The sequence below is a fragment of the Mustela nivalis genome, assembly GCF_964662115.1.
Source record: "Mustela nivalis genome assembly, chromosome: 2".
In the NCBI taxonomy this organism is placed as follows: domain Eukaryota; kingdom Metazoa; phylum Chordata; class Mammalia; order Carnivora; family Mustelidae; genus Mustela; species Mustela nivalis.
Genome location: NC_139021.1, coordinates 22,254,719 through 22,274,284, shown reverse-complemented (window position 1 = coordinate 22,274,284; position 19,566 = coordinate 22,254,719). Strand labels below are relative to the sequence as shown.

Sequence of the window (19,566 nt, the reverse complement as noted above, 5' to 3'; positions counted from 1 at the left end):
AACAAACAAAAAATATAAAATCTAATCGCCTAAATCCAACCTCTAAAATTCAGAGTTAATTTATCTGGGCTATGAATCCTATATTGGTGTTGGTGGGCATTTTATTTCTTTTCATTTTCGTTTTCGATTCTCCAGGTGATTCTAACATCCTACTTCATTTTAACTTCTAATAAGTAAGTATGGACCACCCTTACTTTTTCTGTTTTAACTCCCCAGAGGACTACAGTGCACATAGCTGGTTAAAATTAAGTTTCCTTTCCTCTGTTTTAAGACTCCCTGTGTTGATGAAAAGTGAGTACACTGAGAAACACAGACCCAAAAAGTGAACATTTTATTTAGCATAAATATCACCCTCTAGTAAGAAAACTCAAACCCTACTGGGAAGAATCTCTAGAGCATAGAGGTGAGAGGGAAATGATGCCAGCAATCCATCTGAGAAGCATCATGTCCTTTATGACAGGCTTCATAGCTTGACCCCATATTTAAGACTGCTTATAACCAATGACCAGGTTTGTTTATCCTGTAAATTCATGGGTAAATCATGATTTTCCTACATATTATGCCTAAAGGAGGGAAACAAACTGGCCAGTAGAATCCTAAATTACCAAATTCTTCCAAACAATGCCCCCCGAACCTTGTCATACTCCGGGTCTGAGTGTTTATTAACATAGTTGATTTGCCCTGCACAGTCAGTACTGGTCTCTGAATACATCAACTATCTCTAAAACAGTCTCCCAGCTTTCTGAGATTTGCACACTCTCAAGTTGGGTGGATCTTAGTAAAGAATAGTAAACATATGTCCGGTCTGCTGAATTACCCTAGGGGAACCACTTTTTCTACTACTGTTTATTATTCAGTGCAATTTGAAAGAGCAAAGCAGACCATTTTATAATCTCTAATGAGCACAATGCTATTTTTTAAAAGTGACTTTTTACAAAATGAAAACCTAACCCTGACTAAAAGGCTAAACACAACACGGTATTTTAACTTCGAAGACACAAAGTACTCTCAGTACTACAGGACTATTGAATAACAATCTAAAATACCAAATAAATTCATTATACCAGAAGTCAACAAACCTAAAATTTCAGTTAATAAACTGGATGAATAAAATGTTCCATCCCCCTTAAAATAGAACATTTAGCAGAATCTCTAAGACCTCTCTATCAAAAACCTATCAAAAACTTTCAACTCCATACAAGGGAACAATTAAACAAAGATTATGCACTCTGATGAATCAGAGTAATTTTCTACTAAATATGATGCCCGCCAAGACCAGTTACTACAGAAAGATTTGAAAGCTGTGCACAGAATCACCAAAAGTCTGTTATTTTTGGCTTCCTTCATTCACTCATTAATTCATTCACTTAGGTATGTTTTGAGTGACTTCTACAGGCCAATTACTTCTGACAGGCCTACTGGGAAAATGAAAACTAAAACACAAAGGTCTTTACTTTCATGAGGTTTATATTTTAAAATACGAAGTCTCAAAAGTTTTTGATCCTGAGACCCTTTTAACACTCTTAAAAATTACTAAGGATGCCCCCAAATTATTATATTGATATTTACATATTAGAAATTCAAATTGAAAAATGTTCAAAATATTTATTCACTTAAAAACAATAACAAATATATTACATGCTATCATAAATTAGTTATGAAAAATTATTTTTCAAAATAAAAATCAGGATACAAAAAATGACACTGTTTCACATTTTTAAAAAACATTTACATTTTCAGGGCCCCTGGGTGGCTCAGCTGGTTAAGCACTCTTCAGCTCAGGTCATGATCCCAGAATCCTGGGATCGAGTCCCACACTGGGCTCCCAGCTCCATGGGGTGTCTGTTTCTCCTTCTGACCTTCTCCCCTCTCATGTTTTCTCTCTCCCTCAAATAAATAAATAAAATCTTAAAATAAAAAAATTTAAATCTTAAAATAATAAAATAAAATTGGGGCACCTGGGTGGCTCAGAGGGTTGAGCCTCTGCCTTCAGCTCAGGTCATGATCTCAGAGTCCTGGGGCTGAGCCCTGCATTGGGTCTCTCTGCTCAGCGGGGAGCCTGCTTCTCTCTCTCTCTTCCTGCTTCTCTACCTACTTGTGACCTCCATCGAACAAATAAATAAAATCTTAAAAAAATAACATAAAATTAGGCATAGGGTGACTTTTAAAAAAATTTACATTTTCAGAAAAATTTTAATCCGGATAGAAGAATAACATTGTGGAGCGCCTAGGTGGCCCCAGCAGTTAAGCATCTGCCTTTGGCTCAGGTCATGATCCCAGGTTCCTGCTCAGCAGGGAGTCTCCTTCTCCCTCTGTGTTCAAACACACTCACACACATGGGCTCTTTCTCTAATAAATAAATATTTGAAAAAAAAAAAAAGAATGACACTTTCACATTTTTCGTGACTCCTATTAATATCTAGTTTAATAAAAGGCAACTGGATTCTATTTGCTTCTACATTCAATCTTTTAATATCACACAGCATGTAGCATCTAGAAACCTCCATTAAACACTCATAAAGAATGAGAGTAAAAATGACAAATAGGGATGCCTCGGTGGCTCGGTTGGTTGGACGATTGCCTTCGGCTCAGGTCTTGATCCTGGAGTCCCAGGATCGAGTCCCACATCGGGCTCCCAGCTCCACTGGGCGTCTGCTTCTCTCTCTGACATTCTCCTCGCTCATGCTCTATCTCACTGTCTCTCTCTCTCTCAAATAAATAAATAAAATCTTAAAAAAAAATGACAAATAATGTTAAATCTTACTATGAAAATAGTTTTGACCTCAGAGACCCTCTAAAAAAGTGCTGGGGATTCTCCCCCTTTATGAACCACTATTCCAGAATGATAGTTAAAAAAGTGAATGAAAATTATAGATAGTGAAGCACACTCTGAAGAAAATAAACAGGGAGGTAACCTTAACTGGCACGACCCAAGAAAGGTTCCTCTCTGAGATGACACCTGAGCAGATGAGTGAAGATCAAGCAGTCAGCTTGGGCGAAGAGAATACCAGCTATGGATTTCCAATTAAAATGCTAATATTTACTTTTCATGAAGTACACAAGTCATACATGAGCAGAACTAAAAGGCCTAGAGATGTATTAACACTAGGATGGAAGGGGCACTGGACTTTCACGCTTTTACCAAAAGCGCTGGCATATAAATAATAAATCCAATCTATTCACAGAAATAGCTATGTCTTAAGATACCATTACATTAATTGAAGGTGAGCAATTTCATATAATTTTTGTTGGTGATTTATAAAATACAATGTATCAACAAAATCCTTTCAGGAAATAGTACAATGACTTTTAATCAGAAATGTTTTTAATACCAGTGTCAAAACCAATCTTTACCTGGTAAAATAAAGTCTATGAAGATACCAGACAAAATTCCTCTATTAAAACAACTCTAATAAGGTTCAGGGCTAAAAAGTAAACTATTTAAGAAATATATCTGGAATTTTGGGGCCAGCCTTGTAATATGCCAACTTGAAGTACCTGAATCCCCTCTTCTCCGGCAGACATATGGAAATGCTGAATACACTGCATTTCTAAAAAGTTTAAATAACTGATCAAGACAAGTAAACCAGGGGTGCCTGCATGGCTCAGTGGGTTAACCTCTGCCTTCGGCTCAGGTCATGATCCCAAGGTCCTGGAATTGAGCCCCACATCGGGCTCTCTGCTCAGCAGGGAGACTGCTTCCTCCTCTCTCCCTCTGCCTGTCTCTCTGGCTACTTGTGATCTCTGTCAAATAAATAAACAAAAATTATTAAAAAAAAAAAAAAAGACAAGGAAACCAACAACCAGAGTATTAACCTTGAGAGTTAACACGGCATTACCCACAAGTACAACAGACCTAGATATAAAACCCAAGAGCTGGGGCGCCTGGGTGGCTCAGTGGGTTAAGCCACTGCCTTCGGCTCAGGTCATGATCTCGGAGTCCTGGGATCGAGTCCCGCATCGGGCTCTCTGCTCAGCGGAGAGCCTGCTTCCCTCTCTCTCTCTCTCTACCTGCCTCTCCATCTACTTGTGATTTCTCTCTGTCAAATAAATAAATAAAATCTTTAAAAAAAAAAAAAAAAAAAAACCCAAGAGCTATGCGCTGGATTGCAATCCATTCTCCGTCCTGAATCAAAAGATGGTGTCCTGAATTTCTGAGTCAGGAAAGGGGAACCTGACACCTTTCCAAAAACTTAGAATCTCGTGAAAAGTGTTGGTGGAAAGGTAGAAAACAGTAATTGCAGCATCTTTTGGTTAAATACAAACTTACTACATGACCCAAGTTCCTACTCCTAGGAATTCAGCAGGAGAAATGAAAATACACCCACACAAATGTATGTCCACCATTGCTCAGAACAGCATTATTCAGAGCAGCTAAAAACTGAAAGCAACCCAAAGGCCACCAAACATAGATAAACAAATTGTAGTATGTCCATTCTATCTACTATTTATTACTCAGCTATAAAAAGGAACGAAATACCAGTACAACAGAGAGGAATTTCAAAAACATTAATACTAACAAAAAGAAATCAAACAAAATGCTATATGCTATCTGGTTTCACTTATATGGAATTTTAGAAAAGGAAAAACAAAACTCCTAAGTCGCTGCCTGGGGTCAAGGTAAGGAGGATGATTCTGACTGCAGATCAGCACACTCTACAAGGTGAAGCAACTATTTTACACTTTGATGTGGCGGCAACTGTACAGTTGTTTACAACTACAAAAGATCATCATATGATGCATTTAAAATAGGTGGATTTTCTTCTGTATAAATAATACCTTAATTTTAAAAACCTATACTCATTTCTGAAAAGCAGCAGAAACAATTCATATATATAAACCCACAACCAATTTTTCTCAATTCAGAGTTCAAAGATCTCCTAAAATGCTTATAAGGAACTAAGTAAAAACCCACTGCTATATCCCTGCATTATGTATAACATATGTTTTATATAACTATATATAAACTCAAATTTATAATAACTCATATTTTTAATAAGACTAGGCAATCAAGAATAAATTAAACTGTACTGTTTTAGGAGCCAAAAGAGTATAAGATTTAGAATTTTGCCATTATTTTAAAATATTCTGGAATTTCATGGGACTAACTAGGTATTTTACTGATAATTTCTATATAATTAAAGGCATTTTCCTGGAAGAAAGGTCTGTGGCATTTGTCAGAGTCCCAAAGAGCCGCAACACACAAAGGGTTACAGTTTTGAAACTTAATAGTAATAAAAATTTATTACATACATGCAGTTATGCTTTTATGTTTGCACGAACAAGAATGGTATGGAAGGACATATCTATTACGAATCTTTGTTATTATTTAGTTATAATAAGCATGTACTTGTTTTCAATTCAAAAAATATCAAAAGTTAAGAAAAAGTCAAAAGATTTTAAAACCCAGCAATTACAACAATTTACCACATCAAGTTTCGCCAAAAAAAAAAAAAAAAAAAAAAAAACCACTAATTTCTTTTTGACAACATCAGTGAGTTGACAAAATGATGAGGACGTATCTTGACTTTAGCATGTTCTTTTAGGTATGTTAAAAGGGGGGGGGGTGAATAAGTGGCTTTGAAAGGAGGAGAAAATGAAACAATACAACTATAAGCCTGAGCACCTGCTGACTTTAAATTCTAACCTCTTGTTGATATGGTTACTCTTCACCTCTATTCACAGATATCACTGCATTCATATACACAAATGACTAGACAATATTCATATGTACACACCGCCAAGGTCAAAGAGGTAACTTCTGGATAGACAGACTGGTTTTCAACAAGCAGAGAGATCTGTTTAAGAGAAGCCTAACATAAGCCAATTATAAATGAGCAAAAACATCAATTCAAACTTTGAGCAAACTAACAGCAATAAATCTTCACCAAGAAAAGCAACAGGTTTCCTACTGTCCCTGTAGTAGACATAAAAAGGATCTGTTGAAAGAAATCCCAGTTAAAATTAGGGACATACGTAGTTTTAAACTGTTGGAAATACACCACCATTTTTAACCTTCTTATATAAAGCCAAATTTGTAGGGAATGTTCAGAGGTTGCAACCAGTGCTGTGCACCAAGAGTAAGAAAACACTAAATCCACTTATTCATCTTTTTTAAACAGCTCATAGATAAAAAGAAATATTGAAAGTATTTAGATGTTTTACTACTAAAGCCAATAATAAAAAGGTAAATCTAGTGGTACTTAATAATCACAGTAGTATTTTATATACGGTTCTATTAAATATTATTAGACTCTGGTTACAGGAAGACGCCATTAGCTAAAACAGGTATGCAAATAGTTTGTAACAGGGCTTCTCGGACTATCCGTGGTGAAGAACTCATTTTCTTCCAGTCCCTCACAGACCAGTATTACAGTAAAAAAATAACTTACAAGAAAAGTGACTTTTTTAAAAAAGAGAAAATACAAGCTTTGGGATCACGCTCTTGGCTATCACAGCAATATCATACTGCTATAAAAGTGTCTAAACACTCAGTCACAATCCTGTGCTTATCTCATACAGACAATGAACAGTTCACAAACCTTATCCATACTTAGGTAGCACTGGTTTACAGAAGCTGTAACATTAAGCAGGTAGACCATTCTTTCCTAAGTCCAAAAGTTGAACATTCATATTTTATAATCAAACACTTCTTAATTTACATTACTGATATGAATTCTTTCAAAATATGACAATATTTCAATAGATGTGAACTCCAAACTGTGTGGCTACAGTTCCTCTACCACCCTATGCTGCTTCTACAGGAGAGGACAGGCATACTCCACAGAGGAGGTCAAACCGCTATTCTCTTAGCTCTGATTCCAATCTGAACATTCTATTTTTAAGAGAGGTAAAAAACTTATTTCAGCAACAGGACCCCACTTTGTTTTTTTAAAGATTTTATTTATTTATTTGACAGACGGAGATCACAAGTAGGCAGAGAGGCAGGCAGAGAGAGAGAGGAAGGGAAGTAGGCTCCCCGCTGAGCAGAGAGCCGATGTGGGGCTCGACCCAGGACCCTGGGATCATGACCTGAGCGGAAGGCAGAGGCTTTAACCCACTGAGCTGCCCAGGCGCCCCAACAGGACCCCACTTTAAATCCCAAGCTCTGTAAGACAGAAGTAAGAAAGGGAATTATTTATCCAGTGAGTGAGCCCAGCTGAAGTACCAACATTCAAATGTTGATTTGCTGTCTTCCATTTGTTGTACATGATAACTCTAGAACTAACCTTTATTTCTTTGTGAAAAAAATAATGTTCAAGTGAGAAAGAAAGCTTTAGTATAAAACCTTAAAAATTAATTCTGACTGTACACACAAATGTGAACCTCTGGTCTGTACAAACAGGAAAATCGTATGGCATAGTTTTAGAGGCTGGAGCACTGGAATCCAAAATAAAGTTTGCCAGTTCTGTGGTCTTACATAAGGTGTCTTAACAATCCTAGCCTCACCTATCTCCTTAGAGATTAAGTCAGTAAGTGCCTATCTCACAACACTATCACAAGGATTAAAAGTTAATCCACCCAAAGTATCTAGAACACAGTGCCTAATAAATTCTCAGTAACACATTGGGCTATTATAATAAATATTTCACCTAATCCATTGGCTCATCCATCCACCTATCCAACAAATATTTAGTGAGTGGCTAGAATATGCCACGTATCTTCATGGCATTGACACACTTGCCTTCCCAGAATCTTCAATTTATTCTTCAGAGATCTTTTTCAGTCTAAGATGTAAGTATAACTTACGAAAAATCAACCACCTGACACCAAAAACTTCCAGTTTTGTTTAGACTTATCAGTCATGTGGATCTAGAGCTATTTCTTATGACAGCCAATACCACAGGATTTCAGAACAAGATTTTTAAAATCTGCATCAAAAAGTCAAAGTTGAGAGTAAATGGTCTTTATTCAGAATAGTGGTGTATACATGTGTTTATGTATGCAGGTTCTCTTAAAAACATCATTATCCTGCTAAAAATAAAGACTAGATCCACTTCAACAGTGTCTTAAAAGTCTGCTGGCCATTTGGAGAAGAGGTCAGGCAGGATGCATGACTCCTAGGCTGGCTTCATTCCATTTTTGTAGATTCTGGGAGGTAAGGTCCACAGCCTGAATTTCTCACATCAATCACTGTCAAAGAACAGCTATTACCATAGAAGAATTTTAGTCTCAAAGAAACTGTAATGCCACAGAATCTCCCCTTAGCATATTCTGTAAAGTCAATAACTAGACTTTCATTTAATTCTGGCTTCTTTCACTGACTGATCTGTGAACTTGGCAGTTTTCTTATTTGGTTAAGCCTAGATGATTTTTTTTCTAACACTGAACAAAGAAGGTAGTTACTGCCAAAATGTAAATTCAAAAAGCAGAAAGCAGCATTAGTCTTAAATTTAACACATTTTATGGCTCAAGTGGGATAGGGGTTCCATTTCATAACTGGCTGAGTCAAATAATAAATAGGATTTAAATCACTGCTGTTCAGTTTTGATGTGAAAGAAATTTAAGTAACTTCAATAGCAAAAAAGGAAAAAAAAAAGATATTTTGCTCCTGACACATATGGGATTAGTTGCAATGCTCCAAAACACTTAATCAATATCACATCTATAATATTTCAGTTGAAAGAGCATATTTTATTATTATTCTCTTGGATCTAATGCTCATCAATGGTCCAAAATTTTAAAGTTAAATCAACTAATAATTGTTGGGAAATGGAGGAAAAGGGCAAAGTCTCAAGAAATTCAAGAAATTCTCCTTATAAAAATTCGTCATGAGATAGTTCAATGATGGTTCAATGATGTAATCAAATATACAAATGTATAATCAGAATTAAATGTTAAGTGATGATGATGTTTTATTCTTAACATTAAGTTTTTACTTTACCAACTCAATACACATAACCCATCTGCAAATTTTCCCACATACAGCTGGAAAGTAGTTTTTCCAAATTAAAATGAGTGATAAAAAAAAAAAAAAAAACTCTGCTGAGACAAAATTAATTTCCTCTCTCTTACAAAACAAACCAAAAAATTTCAAAACTGTTATGAGCTATCTACTCCTAACATGTTTCAAGTCTATTATATTGAGAAGCATGGACTACTGCTTAATTAGAAAGCCTTTAGGTGATTTGGGGGCACTTCAATTATAGTCTGTTTCTGCTTCCTTCACAGGAGACAGTGCTTGCTAAAACAAGTCCAGAAGGAAACATTAAAAAGAGTAACTGTGACTGCCTCTGGAAAGAGGGTGGTGAAAGACAGGGATGAAAAGTGAGAGCTTTTCACTACATACTCTTTTTTGCTTTTTGATTTATGTACCTTGGGTACCCAAATAGCTGTTTAATTAAATAAGGTTATTATATTAAAAAGACTTCAGTTTTTATAAAGCACACCACAGTAACACCAGAGGAAGGTGATTATTCACTTTCTTTCTCAAGAGGTCTCTCAGAATCGAACTGAAGATTATACATTTCTGCACAAAATGTAAAACAGGGGGTTTCTTCTATTCAAAGGAAAATATTTTGGTTTTAATTGTTTTAAAGGCTATCCTTAAACCAAACTTGGAAACAGTTACCTACAAGCCTTCATTTGGAGGCTAAAAACAGTCAGTTTATCAAGTTTGATTTGATTTTGTATAATGGGGATTTTCCAAAGGGTTTCTGTATTCTAGGACTACAGCTGTCCTATAAAATAACTATTTACTCAGCATCATTGTGTGTGATGGCCAAATACAAAACAGAATCTGTAAGACCTGCCACATGAGACTTCTGCAATAATTCAGAAGGAGAGTGAGAAATGAATAGTGCAGACAACACAATTATAGACTCACAAAATATGTAAGTGATCCTAAGAGAATCCAAGGGAAACCCTACAGAACAATCAAAGATGATACCAGAAGTCTGGGTGACTTGGATAGATACGGTATCACTAACAAAGGACAAGAAATTCTGTACTGACTTGAATCATTGCAACAAGTATGTTAGCATACTAACAGACACCATTAATTTTAAAAATAAAGACTAAGATTTTTAAAGATCATTACTGTTTTGGCAATGGTGCCAAGAAGCAGCACTCTAATATTCTGTAACCGAGAAAATAAACTATTATAAACTATTCTGGAGAGCAATTTGGCAACATGCTTAAAACCATGCATAACCTTGAAGCCATTAACTTCAACTATAGGTATTTATTAAAGCACAGGAAAAACACTAGAAAAGTAAACCCCCAAATTTTAATGGTGCTATCCTACCCACCCTCATGTTATGAGTTTATAAACCAAGTTATTTTCTTTCTGGTTGGTGTGTGTGTGTGTGAAAGAGAGAGAGAGAGACCACGTGCATCCGTGCTCAATTTCTCCAAACTTTCCTTACAATGAATACATACGGTTTTTGTTTTAAAAAATTGTATTTTAGCACATTACTATAGTCCCATATGAAACTAGCTGGGGACAGGTATAAAGGTATAGAAGACACTAAGAAAACAACATTCATTATTAATCATCAGGATACAATGAATATTTGTGGTGTTTAAGTATTATTTGGAGTAAAACAAAAGCCTTAAAATATTATGTCAAAATACAGCTGACGAATTCAGACTCAAAGAGTAAAAAAGTTCTATATTTTGACTAAGTTAATACTGAGTTACCACTCTTTTGCTGAATCAATTTTTTCTCCTCTATTTTTGGGCTTGGTGCCAACATTAGCAAAAATACAGGGTACTGCTCTTGCATACGCTAGTGTCCATTTCGGCTCTTTCAGTTTTAACAAAACAAGAACACTTTGTCACCATATAGATGGAGAGGTACATTACACTGTACTTTTTGCTCTTAAATCTAACCTTTACAAGATACAACCATTTTACAAAATGATCTTCTACAAACAGTTTATGGGAAAAAATAAAGTTACTTTCTCTGAGGTATATTTCCTCATTCATTACCAAAGGAAATAATATCCAAGTACCATAATTTCAGTATTTTACAAAAGAAAAATTATGAACTAATCTCCAAGAGAAAAGCAAATGCAACCAAGCTTTCGTGTAAGTGCTGAAATCAGAAGCTTTCATCTAAGGAACTATGGCAGACATGGTGAAGTACAAGTGAGAGTATTTGACCACAAAATAAGACCTGGCAAAGACCCCAAACAAAGGCTAATGCTTTGTAGAAGCTTGTTTCCCCAGTATCAAAGCTAGGACTGACCTAAAAGTCCAGAAAAATGCTAGGAAGACTTAAGATCCCTGGTGTTACTCAGCAAAACTCTGGAAATCTCGGATATTAAACTGAAGATCAGAATCTATAATACATAGGAGCTAGCTGAACCCAAAGGTGACAAGAAAAGAAACCTGTAAATACTGTGCACCCATACCCTTTAATATCAAAATAGGCATGTGAAGAGTACATGTGCCATTTCATCTGGGCCAGATAAGCTACAACTGAAGTTAAGATTTTTCACTATCTTCCATTTACTTGGTAAAGCATTGAGTTTGGAATCCCCCTGTCACTATTAAAATCAATACCAACTACTAAACCTGTTACTACAATAATTAAACATCAATAAAAATAATGTATATTAAACTTCTATTTATTATAGCAGGAAGGGCATGCATTATCCTCCTACTAAAGAAGAAACTAAGGCCCAGAGATGCTAACTGACTTATTAAATCATCTCCCCCATGAGAAATACCACATATGCTATGCTCCTTAAGTTATCCCAAGATAGCTACAAGAAACAACATTAATACAGTTCGTCATCACTGATGTATATGCCATAAACACAGGAAGCACAATCAGAAAGCTTTCTCAAAAAGGCAACAGATTTCAACAAGACCTCTGACCTTAAGGAAAAGGAACAAAGTCCAGGATGTCTCCAGGGTTATAAGAATCTTAAAAGCATCCTGAGAAGTGAGACAGACAGGCAAGTAAGGCAAGTAAACTGACTTACTTAAGAATACCTACCGGTACTCCTCAATTCTCTTTAGCTTACCTCCTATTTTCTTCAATGTTGATTCCCCAATATCTTATATCTGTGCAACCCAGTAGCTAAAAGTTGTCCTTTTCCAAACGAAAATATTTACTAAATTGATTTCTATTAACTACAAATCTTCTTCTCAAATATGACAGATTGTTAAATATAAAGATTCTGACATATTTGCTTACTTGCACATTTTAAAGTTTTAAGTCTGTAAGAGAGCTAAGCTTTGGAAAATACACTTTCTGATGCTTGAACAAGAAACACTGGATTAATGCTTTTGTGAACACTACTTCTATTTCCCTTATCCTGACATTCATCAAATCACATAATCTATATGTATATGAGCTTTCCCATTTGTAAAATGGGGGATAATAATGGTTCCCTAATCAGAGTTGTTATATAGCTTCAGTGCTATAATACATATAAAGTATTTTGAATAGTACCTGGCACATAGTAAGAGCTAACATCTACTGAGTCCTTACAATGTATGAAGCAGTTACAGTAATAGAAAGCAAAATGAATCAAAGACAGCAATTTGTGATCTGAGTCCGAACTCTAGAATAAATTCACGTTATGCCCCTGAAAAGCCACTCATCTTCTAGGAGTGACTGAATCATACATATAATCCAGCTAATAATCCAGTTCTATCAGCTTCTGGAGTTCCTAGGATATAATAACATATGTCAAATGTTTTTATCTACTTTAAAAAACTACTACTTACAATTGGTAACAACTTACTTGTCAAAACAAAAATATAACTAAGTGGTCAAAATTGAGACTGCAGGGACGCCTGGGTGGCTCAGTTGGTTAAGCAGCTGCCTTCGGCTCAGGTCATGATCCCAGCGTCCTGGGATCGAGTCCCACATCGGGCTCCTTGCCCCGCAGGGAGCCTGCCTCTCCCTCTGACTCTGCCTGCCACTCTGCGTGTACTCTCTCTCTCTCTGACAAATAAATAAATAAAATCTTAAAAAAAAAAAATTGAGACTGCATACTCAATTTAATCCTCATTCAGAGTATACTTAGCTTCATATTAAAAATTAGCCTCATGTTAAAAATAATGCTAACAAGATTGCTTATCTGGTTTACCAACCATAGCAAATGAGAGGCTGGAAATAAAAGGGATAAAAGACCTATAAAAGTTTAACAACAAAACAGCAGGAAAAAAAGCCAACTAGAAAGACAAATTACTCAAGGTACCTCGAAGACAGGTGACATTATAGAAATAAACAGATGTAAACACCCAAAGAGATTCTCCAGGACTACTGTCCAATATGGGGCAATAAATTATGTTCTTAAAGATAATACTACAGCTTCAAAACATGGCTAAATCTGTGTCCAATGTTCTCCGACTAAACAGGCAGTAATTTACATAACACACTTCAGAAAGATTTACAATTAAAATGGCTAAAATGTAAAAATTTTGGTGCTTGAAAGAATTTCAAGCTATCTGACTGAAACACCCACACATGTGAAGCAACTCTCTATTGAAGTCAGAAAGCTGAAAGAGGGAGCCAAGAGCCACATAATTTTTTTGTTGTTTAAACAATAAAAGGCCAAACTGTATTCTACTTGAAACTTGGGATTTTAGATGAGGGCTTCCATTCCATAAGCTACTATACAGTCTCTAGAACTTCGTGTTCTCTCTCTCTCTCTCTCACACACACACACAAAATACACAGTGATATAGGTCATAGCATAGTATAAGCCCTTCACAAATTTGAATTATTCCTTTCAGTTCACAAAGCACTTCCACCAGTATTTTCTCATCAGCTCAGAATAATCACGAGGTAAGGCAGATAACATCTACCTTTAGAGCTGTTGTAAGAATCAGACATAATCTAACCAAACTTTCCTTCACAGGGTCTTGTAAACAGCAGGTGCTCAATTAACGTTAGTGATTTTTCTTATAGAACAGACACTGATGCTTTAAAAAAAAAAAAAGGAAAAAATTTGAGCGAATTTATAAAGCTCACTGGTCTCCCAGCCTCACTTCTTGTGTTTCTCACCAACACACCATTTCTACAAAGCATTTACTGACACAGTTTCCTCATGATTCATTTTCAAGGAAATTTCTTGTACCAAGAATTGTATTAAATCATTCACAGTATCTGAGTGCTTTCGATGTGTCAGTCACTGTTAATATTGCAGTGAACAGACCTGACATTGGTCCTGCTCTCAGGAAGTTGAAGTTTTAGTGTGAGAAGACAAGCAACAAATAAGTAAGAGAATTTCAACAGTAACAAGGGCCTGACTGGGTGATAAAAGAGTCAATGAGCAGTTGGAAAGTACTTGTGAGGTAACATGTGAATCACACCTAAATGACAAAGTATATAGAACTCTGACTTTTTCACTTATTAATAACATACTTTACCTTAAATCCAATAAAGGAAGAATGAGGTAGCTAACAATTGTAAACTTTAAGATAACTTTTTACATAAAGGGAAAAACAAAATTTAAAAGGAAAAAAATTCGATGGTAATCAGTTTTAAGCACTGAACTATGAAAGAGACAAGTATTTTACAATTTGGGGCACTTGGGTAGCACAGTGGGTTAAGCATCTAACTCTTGGTTTTGGCTCACGTCGTGGTCTCTGGGTAGAGATCAAGCCTTGTGTCTGGCTCAAGTCTCAGCGCTCCCCTGTTGACATGGTTTTGGTTATTTGTTTTTTTTTTTTTTTTATGACATGGGTTTTACATGAAAAGTTCAACAGGAAAGATTAGTTTGCTCTTTTCTAGGAACAATGAGATCACCTGAGTGCTAAGAAGAGCCACTCCTAAAAAAAAAAAAAAAAAAATTAAAAAAAAAAAAGAGCCACTCCTCCATTCCAAGAGGACAGATACACTGAGCACTGACTCCACACAGGAGTAAAAATCTCATTGGCAAGTCTAATGGAAGAGACAATTAAAAGATTCTGGGGAAATACCATTTCACACAGGAAAAACAAGCCATCTAATTGTCCATTAATGGTCAGATGAGGACTATTATGCCATATTCATACAATGAGGCACTCTATAGTAATGAAAAGGAATGAATGATAGCTACAGTCTAGAAGGGACTAATCTTGAAAACAATGTGAGATATGCATTTATGACTCAAGACACAGGAGAACATGTACTACAATTTAATTCATATTTCATTCATACTATTAATATAAACAGGCAAAACAAAACAAATTATTTAGAAATACTCTGTATGGTCAAACTATAAAGAAAACCCAATCTCTGAACTAAGGCTCACAATAGTGATTACAGGGTGCAGATTAGGGATAGGAGGAAAGGATGAAAGAGGGGAAGCGGTTTCAAAGATACTCACAATGTTCTATTTCTCACGCTGAATGGCAGGTAACTCGTTTATTTTGTGATTACTTAAATTATGTATCATAGATACTATTTTGCATATGTGATATATTCTAATATTCTGTATAGTTCTTTGCTAATGCTATCAATAATTTTTCTAAAACCTAAATCAGGGAATTATTGGTGATGGAGATTCTAACAACAGTGAGTTGAATAAATAATGGAAAACCATAATTACAGATAATTCTTTAACCGTTAACTTCAAGAGGAAAAAAGTGGCAACTAAGAATGGAACACAGAGCTATTAAGTGAAAAAGAGAACTAAACATCGTAATATGGTAAAGTCCTGACAATGTTCACATGTTAAGCAGAAGATGATATTAAAGATACAAAAGATTTGGTGAAGCAGAACCAAAGGTAGGAAAGGAAAGGTTCGATACAAGAAGAAAAACAGGTCTCGGCCACTAATAAGATGCCAGGAACAAATGTGATTAAACATCAGACTAACCAAATAGTCCTGTGTTGCTGAAACGTATACTTCCTATGAGGCTTGGAAATAGCAGGAAGTTAAAATCTTGGTAGGCCTTGAATTCATTGCAATATCACTGTAAACATTTCAGGAAGGAAGTTAACAAGATCTAAACCTTCACAGTAAGTGAAATGTTTTAACTGAAGAATGATTAATAGACTGAACAGGGCTAACAGAACAAATCAAGACACCATTAGAACAATCTATAAAAAATATCAGGACATGGAAGTAGGAGCAGTACAAAAATGAAGGGCACCTAGGTGGATTAAGGGTCCAACTCTTGATTTCGGCTCAGGTCATTATCTTGAGGTCATGGGATCAAGCCCCATGGCTGGCTTACACTCACTGGGGAGTCTCCTTCTCTCCCTCTCCTCCCGCCCTCCCCCACACCCTGCTCACATCCCCCCAAAATAAATAAATAAATATTTAAAAAAATAAAACAAAATGTTTTGTTCATTCATCTATTGTATATTTATTCTATATATTCTATATTTCTTCTATGTATCAGTTAAAAGGTTCTGCATTGAAAACATAACACGTGAAAAAGCACAGTCCCTTGCCTGCCATCAGTAGCTTACATTCTGGTGTGGAGTCAAACAAAAAAACAAATAAGACAGTTACAGTCAGTGGAAAATGCTATGAAACAGAGTGTTATGATGGAGGATGATGGGGAGTGCGCTACATTAAACAGGGCTGGTAGGCAAAGCCTTTCTTAACATGGAGCATTTAAGCCAAGGACCTAAAGAATCAAAAGAAGCCACCAAGTAGGAAGAATACGTGAGTATTTCAAAAAGAGGAAACAACTAAAATACTTGTGAATGAAGCCTAGAATGAAGCAGGAGGTGAGTCTGGAGAAAGAGACAAGAGTCCCAGGACCTTAAGAAGATGGTAAGAAGTCTGTATTTTATTCCAAGTGGATATGGTTGATCGCACACAGATAGATGAGAAGCAGATGAATCTGATATATTTCGGAGGTGGAAACAACAGGATTTGCTGAGGGGGAAAATGTAGGTTACTGCCTAGGTTTTCTAACTTGTTCAAATGGTTAGATGGTAGTTCCATTTACTAAGACAGGAGAGCCTAAGGTAACACCAAGGATGGGGAGAGAGGAAGAAAGGGAAGATGGCAATAATCTTATTTTGGTCAAGTTAAATTTGAGATGCCTATAAGATACCCAAACAGTGATGTCAGGAAGGCAGGGGTACTTAAGAATTGCAAGCGAAAACCAAGTCTGGCAAGAAATAAAAACTAAAGATTATCAGAATATAAATAACATTTAAAGCCATAAGAAAGGAACCTGAGGATCTACTACTGTAACTTCTTGTAACACCAATAATAACACTGAAGCAATTAAGATTAAATGGTAACTTACTATGACTCAAACACTGTTCTAGTTATTGACACATATGCAGCCAATTTCAATCCTCAAAACAACTAACATAAGTATAAAAAGATTAACTTAACTAATGTCATTCAGCTAATTTTAGAGATAGGACTCAAACCCAAGCAGCCTGGCTCCAGCAGTGTGCTTTTACCTACTTTTGGTATACCATGTAAAGCAGAGACCTGATAGAAGGATGCCTAAACCCAAATCTCGAGGCATTCCAACATTCCCAGAGAGGGAAAGGAGAAGCCCATATAAGAGAGGTTTATTCCCACTACGTAGTTTCAGATAAACGCTGAACCAGCAGACTCCGAAGTGGCTATAAAGTAAATCTCCACTTGGGAAGTTAAGGATGTCAGGTCCCAGCTGAGAAGCAATGAAGTTTACCCACCTTCCAAAAGCCCTAGATTCGCAGATCCTTCTCGACATCTCCTTCACCTATTTGTCCTCCTGAAGAGTCTTTCTCCAAATACAGACATCTCAAAACAAGACCCCAGGAATCTGTCACACACCCCTAGCCTCTGTTCCCTGTCTCAGCCCTCAACCCCCCCACCACCACCAACAGGTGGTAGAGAAAGCTGCTGTGCCTCCCAGCAAAAAGTGAAGATGAAAGAGAGAGATTTTAGGAGAAAACCTTGTCCCAGTCTTGTCCCCGGCCCAGGGGGAGGCTGCCAAGCAGCGCTTCTGGCGGGACTGAACTAAGGACTGAGCTCCCCACGTGGGCCTGGGGAAACGGAACCCCACTCACCAAGCCATCTATCTGCACTTGCTTCACAGCCGAATCTCCGGACCCGCCTTTGCCTTTGCCTTTCCCCGCCGGACCGGTGGTGGAGCTGGAAGAAGTGGCAGCAGAGCCGGTGCCTTCCTTGCGGGACGCCATCTTTCCAGCCAGACAGGAAAAAAGAGAAACGTGAGTGACCGGAAGCGGAAGTCCGGGCTTTACGTGACGTCACGCACAGTCCAAGGGGCGGAGCTAGAAGGAAAAGCCGGAGCGGAGCTCCGCCCCGCATCTCCTTTCCAGCCTGGCCTTCTTCGCGGAGGTAATTCTTTGCGCATGACCGTTTTGCCTTTGCGGCTTCTTTCTCGCCAAAGGGTTTGAGACAAAATTAGACTTTTTAGAATCTTTTCAACCATATGTTTAGTCAGTCGCCATTAGTCAGTTGACCATAGCAACATTATAGCTCTTGTTTATTGTAGCTTCTCACCTAAAAACGAGTTCACTTTTTTTTTTAATCAATCCCCATTCCCAATCTTCTAAACTATGAAGAGCTGTACAACTCCCATCACACATACTTGGAAACAGATTTGTCCAGCGTCATCCTGTTATTAGCGGTGAGCTGGTATTGTAGTTTGTTTTAGGTAATTTTAGGTAGCAGTCTCTAACCACTTAGAATATACAGAAATTAATTAGACTATAGGAACTTTAATCAGAATAACGAAAATTAATAGTCCTTTGCTATTATTGATTGCATGCAGGATTTACATGAGGAAAGTACTAAAGAAGCTATTTTATGTACCGTGTCCAAGGATAATGCAGAGCATACTCTTTAAAAATAACGCTGATTGGGGCGCCTGGATGGCTCAATGGGTTGAGGCCTCTGCCTTCAGCTCAGGTCATGATCTCAACGTCCTGGGATCTAGGCCCCCATCGGGCTCTCTGCTCCGGGGTAAGCCGGCTTCCTCCTCTCTCCCTCTCTGCCTGCCTCTCTGCCTACTTGTGACCTCTGTCTGTCAGATAAATAAATAAAATCTTTTAAAAAAATAAAAATTAAAAACATATGCTGACTTACAGTTCTCTGAAGTACAGAACTGAAGTCTTTAATACAATATGTGACAGCTTTAGCAAATCACTTTAGATAAGGAGTTTAAGACATTCTTTCCAGATTTCCAAATTTAGCCAATTGCTTATTTATGAAATATTTAATCATTCAGTAGATGTCTATGCAGAACTGATAATTCCCAAATTTATTTTTCCCTAGACCTCTCCACTGAAGTCCACACCAGCATGTCCATCTGCCTATGCAACTTCTCTACATAAATGTTCAATATGCACCACCATTTTAGCCTTTCCAAAACTGAGCTCCAAATACCACCTCCCCCCACATAGTCTTCCTCATGTCATTTGGTGACAGCTCCATTATTCCAGGTGATTAGACCAAAAACGTTGGAATTATCTTTGACTTCTCTGTTTCCCTCACACCCTTACGGGAAACCCTAGCTCCCATGTGCAAGAAAGGGAGTCCTAGGAATTATGATTCCAGCTTAGAGAAAGTTGACATGGTACAAATCCACCCCAACTGTAGGACTACAGGCTGTCTAAAAATCATTTCAAATATAATGATATAGGCACATTGAAAGTAAAATAATGGGAAAAATATATCATGTAAATGTTAA

The 19,566-nt window shown here is 36.9% G+C and overlaps 1 protein-coding gene across 1 annotated transcript in view; it reads right to left on the bottom strand.

The window, feature by feature from the left end:
* The window catches only part of EIF3H (eukaryotic translation initiation factor 3 subunit H), a 97,581-nt gene extending 79,395 nt beyond the window's left edge, over nucleotides 1-18,186 (bottom strand). Inside the window, exon 1 of the mRNA XM_082720229.1 lies at nucleotides 17,921-18,186. Coding sequence (XP_082576355.1) covers nucleotides 17,921-18,052 — 132 coding nt within the window. The 5' untranslated portion in view covers nucleotides 18,053-18,186. The remainder of the gene's footprint in view (nucleotides 1-17,920) is intronic.
* Between the last annotated feature and the right edge of the window lie 1,380 nt (nucleotides 18,187-19,566).